General features: G+C 36.5%; 1 protein-coding gene across 1 annotated transcript; it reads right to left on the bottom strand.

Annotated features, from left to right (window-relative positions):
- Nucleotides 1-726: 726 nt before the first annotated feature.
- Nucleotides 727-4,636, bottom strand: LOC121410666 (protein BTG1-like). The gene has a single exon (XM_041602900.1). It carries the CDS (start codon nucleotides 4,116-4,118, stop codon nucleotides 3,582-3,584), a length of 537 nt encoding a protein of 178 aa, XP_041458834.1. The 5' UTR covers nucleotides 4,119-4,636; the 3' UTR covers nucleotides 727-3,581.
- Nucleotides 4,637-4,867: the final 231 nt, after the last annotated feature.

The following is a 4,867-nucleotide window of genomic DNA, read 5'->3' as shown; positions in this document are numbered from 1 at the left end:
GTTGATATGTGAAAGTTTGAACACTATCTGACAAATAATAAGAAAGTTATGATTTTTTTAAAGTTGTGAATATTGGTAATCCCTGGATCCATGGAGACTGCAAATTGGCCACATATGCGATGTCACAGTGATGTAAGGCAAGGACTACTCTTCCATGTACTCCAATACATAAAATGGCTAATATGTCATTTTTTCAAATGTTTTACTTCAAATTTTATTTTTCTTTCATGAGGGCATAAAACAATATACTACCAGGGTTATATTTAGATTACTGCCCCAGGGGAATGGGCCGTTAGGAGAAAACCACAAATCCCTGATAATTAAGTACATGGCCTATGGGAAAGTTGTCCTTGCCTCTTGTCATAATTTACTTACCCAGTTGCCAATTTGAAATCTACATAATCATAGGGATTTCAATTTTAAAGCAGCCATAACTTTCTTATTGCTGGTCCGATTTCTTTCAAACTTTCACCATTCTGTTTGATCTATTTTTCTCCTTTCCAACACTACATTTTATGACCAAGGCTGGATTCCCTTTAATAGGAAATGTGAGGAGAAAAATGTCAGTCTTTCACACAGTCACACTCCCTTTAAGAATATTCAAGAAAAAATGTGCCTATATGATCATCACCATTCAAATCTCTTTACCCATTTGAAATCAAATTTCTATAAAGCAGATTTTAACAGACTTGAATTACTTTAAAAATCCACAATAACTCTGTAAAATTCTGATGCATGAACAAAATAGTCTTTTTTTATTTGAAGTTTTTCATTCAAAAAACAAAGTCATCTTTTCACAAATCTGTACAAGGTCATTTTCAATATACAAATCCAACTATTTTTATTACAGAACTGTAAAAAATATAGGTCACGCATTAATCTCACTTTAATAGTAACACGTCATTGCACAATACATGTGACCTTTCATGATCCTCCAACCATAGGGTGGATAAAAATCTTAAAGATCTACAAAATATACAGTACATGTCCAGTTAAACATTACATATTACTGCTTCATGTCATAGTCAAGGAAAAAATTCAGGTCAAAATGCCTCAGTCTCGCTCAATTTACAGCACCATAGCAACTTGAATACAACGTAAGGTACATGCGTGATTTTTTTTCAGATGTCTTTTACTGTTTTGATATAAAAAAATGATTGTGCATGTTAAAATAAAATGAACATATTTCAATATAGATGTAAATGCAGTCATGAAGATTGAGCTCAAATAAGACAAGTGTATAATGAAGCTAAAATCCAATGCGGCTCTGAATAGAGGGGGGGGGGGGGGGTGGCACAGAAAAACAAGGTCTGTTCAGTACATATGGTGCAATAGCCAATTACCACACTCGTGTCAACAGTAAGATGTTTGGGGTATAATTCGGGTGAGAATACACAAATCTATTCTTTACAGAAAGAGAAAGGGGTGGGGGCAGCAAAATAACTAGATCTGCATACTTAGTGTGTATGGTGCAATACCTGTTTGGGGTTAGGAGTGAGGGGCACACACATATCCATTGTGTAGAGAGAGAGAGAAAGAAAGAGATAATGGGGTACAAAGGGTATGTAGAATACAATAGTCACCAAGATTGTGTATTTCACACCATATAAACATGTACTACAATGTAACTTGCTCAGAATTCACAATTTGACAACAGTTAGATTTCACCACTAAATTAAAATAAGCCCTAAAAGTCGACCAATGGGTTTGTGTCCACAACATTTCCTTTGGCACCATGGAAAATGTAATATGGAGCACTTGAGACACAAAAGATTCCATTTTCCAACAGGCAGGAACAATTAAAACCAGGATATGGTTGAAGAGTAAACATCCTTTGGTTTTACTAGTGAAGAAAACTCCTTATTGAAAATTCAAACAAATGCATGTACATGTCATGTATGGTTGGCTTTTCTAACACTGAATTAAACCTTGTAATCAGATTTCATATTTTTAATTATATTCTTGAACAAAAATTAGACATTGTAAATTAGCATTATTTAGGAGATCAGTCCTTAAAACAGATTAAGTACATGTACATGAACGTTGTACTTTCTGTATTTCCTTGTTTGTACACTAATGTAGTCCTGTTCCTTGAAGGTTAATAAAATCATTGAATACATTATCAAATTAACAAGATATTGATGGTCGAGAAGTACTGATAAGTGATAACTGAAATCGTCAAACTAATTTCAGAACACATATGTCATAACCTAAGAAACTAAAAACAATTGATGTCCAGCTGCTTAAATGGCCAATCCAATACAATGTACCATGTACAATTGTTCCACTTTGGCAAAATAAAAGCAAAAAAATTCGAAGAAGGGCAATTGTCTTACAGTTACAATCAATTGGATAAAAATATGATCAGATCAATTGTTGATCGATACAATTCTCAATTACGAGGGCATTCATAAAATGACATCCAGTGCATTGCACATTACCTATTTAAAAATGTATGACAAATGGCACATTTTCCTAATACAGGTACATGGATATATTATTATACCAAACAAAAATTGCGAAGTCAGTGAGTGTCAAATAAGACATTAAAATAACATTCCACTTATAGGACAACCTAAGCTATTACAAAAATTGTACCCAGAGCCAAAACTTGCTCATATTTATGCTTTAATACTGATCTTGTTCATAAAACCACTTGACAGGCACGTAGTGACATGAAAGTTCAGAGTTCTTGCACATAGTTCAAATTGCCATCTGGATCAAGATAAGCTTGTATGAAGACACGGTATTGTCTGTCCCTCAGCAACATATTGACAAATTACCATCTACATTCAATATATATTTTTCAGATAATCTGTACAAATGCAAGACCAGCTGGCAAATGACATTTTTTTTTCTTTTTTTACTTCTTTTTGTATATATCATGAATGAGAATGGCAATTTCAAAATACAGTTAGACTGTATAAATCAATGTTGTTGGCATGAAGTTTCCAAAATACAGGACTTCGTTTGATGGGCATTGAATTTAATAGAAGCTCAAAACTGCAGTTCCATGTGAATTGTACTCAAAATCAAAAGAAGACCTTACAAGATGTTTTGTTGACATTGACATCCCAAATCTCTTCCAATCTGAAAATTCACTGACATTCAATCTAAAAAGTACCAGTATTACACTTATGTGAAAATTCTAACAAGGCACATAATCAGATCAAGCATTATTTCAGCACTTTCCTTTAATTCCCTCTCCCTTCCCCCAAAACAGAAACCATGAGTAAACAGAAGTGGACGGAGTACATTATGTACTTAAAACATGACACACACTAAATTTAAATTCATTAACGAGTTGACACAGAATATGTTACTAATGCACAGTAGTTTGTTTCATCACACATGTTTGATCTTGTTTGGAATATGAAATAAATCTAGGAATGTGGCTCAAAACACAAACTTAAAGGAACTTAAGACCGAAGAAAAGACAACTAAAGCCAATGGTTTAGAATTATAGAAGGCATGTCTGTTGCTGTAGGTTAAATGAGTTTTGCAATTTCCTTCATCGTATTCAAGGTGGTTGCTAACTGCTATCGCCGAAAGTCTGTTCGGAAGTTCTTGAGGTCGAGATGTCAATGGAAGGCAGGTATCGGGCTATTGAAATTGAAGTCAAAATCAGTTGCACTTGTGCTGAAGAGTTCCTGAGAGTACTGTGGAGGAGACGAAGATAAGTCACTCATGTTGGATGAAGACGAAGAAGACGATGAATCTTCATCGTCGCTGCCATCATACAGTACGCAGATGGAACCTTCCTCACCAATCCGGTAGGAGACCTCCGCAGGATCAATCCACACAGTGAGTTCATGGGGGAGGAGGTTGTAGAGTACTTCGGTGGACATGCCTACTGCTTCGCCAGCTTTTACTAGGACAGGGTCCATACCAAGTTGGGTGATCCTCACACACCTGTAAGCACTGCCTTTGAAGGGCTTTTCTGGAAACCAGTGAGTGTCGAACCTCTCACAGAGACAGTTCACAAGAACACGGCTGAAATTGTCCACTAGACCAGGGTCGACATTTCTGTTGGTGGTCTGTAGTAGTTTCGCCACAAAATTAACTGCACTGTATACCTCTCTTTTCATTGTAGGTGGAAGCCCCAAGCCGAGATACATAATAGTTCGCCACTTAATAGGATTTGTGTCGATATTGCAGAGGAAAAGTACCGTCTAAAGAACAAATATTTCCTCGATTGCTCCTCAGTGGGCGTTGATTCGAGTTGTTTGATTGTTCCCGATTAAGTTAAATGGAAATTGGAAGTATGATTCAGCAACAGAAGAGTAATTTTATTGCGACATAACCAACTCACAAATTCCCCGATCAATAGACGACCGTTTTCTCCAGAGCGCGATAAATAAGCGTAGTCATATATGTTGCAAAATATGTGTCTCTTTTGGAATATATTTCTTTTTATTAATACTGATGATGTTGATTCCTCAGGATAGACAATTTTGGAAGACCATCAGTTATGCCAGTCAATAAAGTTGTGTAAAATAATGTAAAAATCTGGAAATCAGGCGATCTCGATGCATCCCGTCGCTATGTTGCTGGAAAATGGCCAAAGCGTAGGAAGCGAAACGGGCTTTATTTTGATTGACTATGCTAGCGCACGGTCCCCCAGCGAGTTATTTTTGCTCTCGTCTATGCAGGATTGTATGCTAAATAATAGGGGTACTTAAGTGACGTCACCCGCGTCGGATTCTAGTAGCCAATCAGAAGTCTGTTGTGCAGGTCTCGCTCTCAGTACTCACACCCCATAAATAGGCATATTTACTTGAGCCTATAGAAAGCGACGACGTCACGCAAGGTTGATACCAAAGCAAAGGCCACTCATTCATGGCAAACGCGAACGTCAGCTGATTGG

The sequence above is a fragment of the Lytechinus variegatus genome, chromosome 3 (genome assembly GCF_018143015.1).
Source record: "Lytechinus variegatus isolate NC3 chromosome 3, Lvar_3.0, whole genome shotgun sequence".
Lineage (NCBI taxonomy): Eukaryota > Metazoa > Echinodermata > Echinoidea > Temnopleuroida > Toxopneustidae > Lytechinus > Lytechinus variegatus.
The sequence above is the reverse complement of the archived record's forward strand: the minus strand, read 5'-3'. Positions and strand labels throughout refer to the sequence as shown.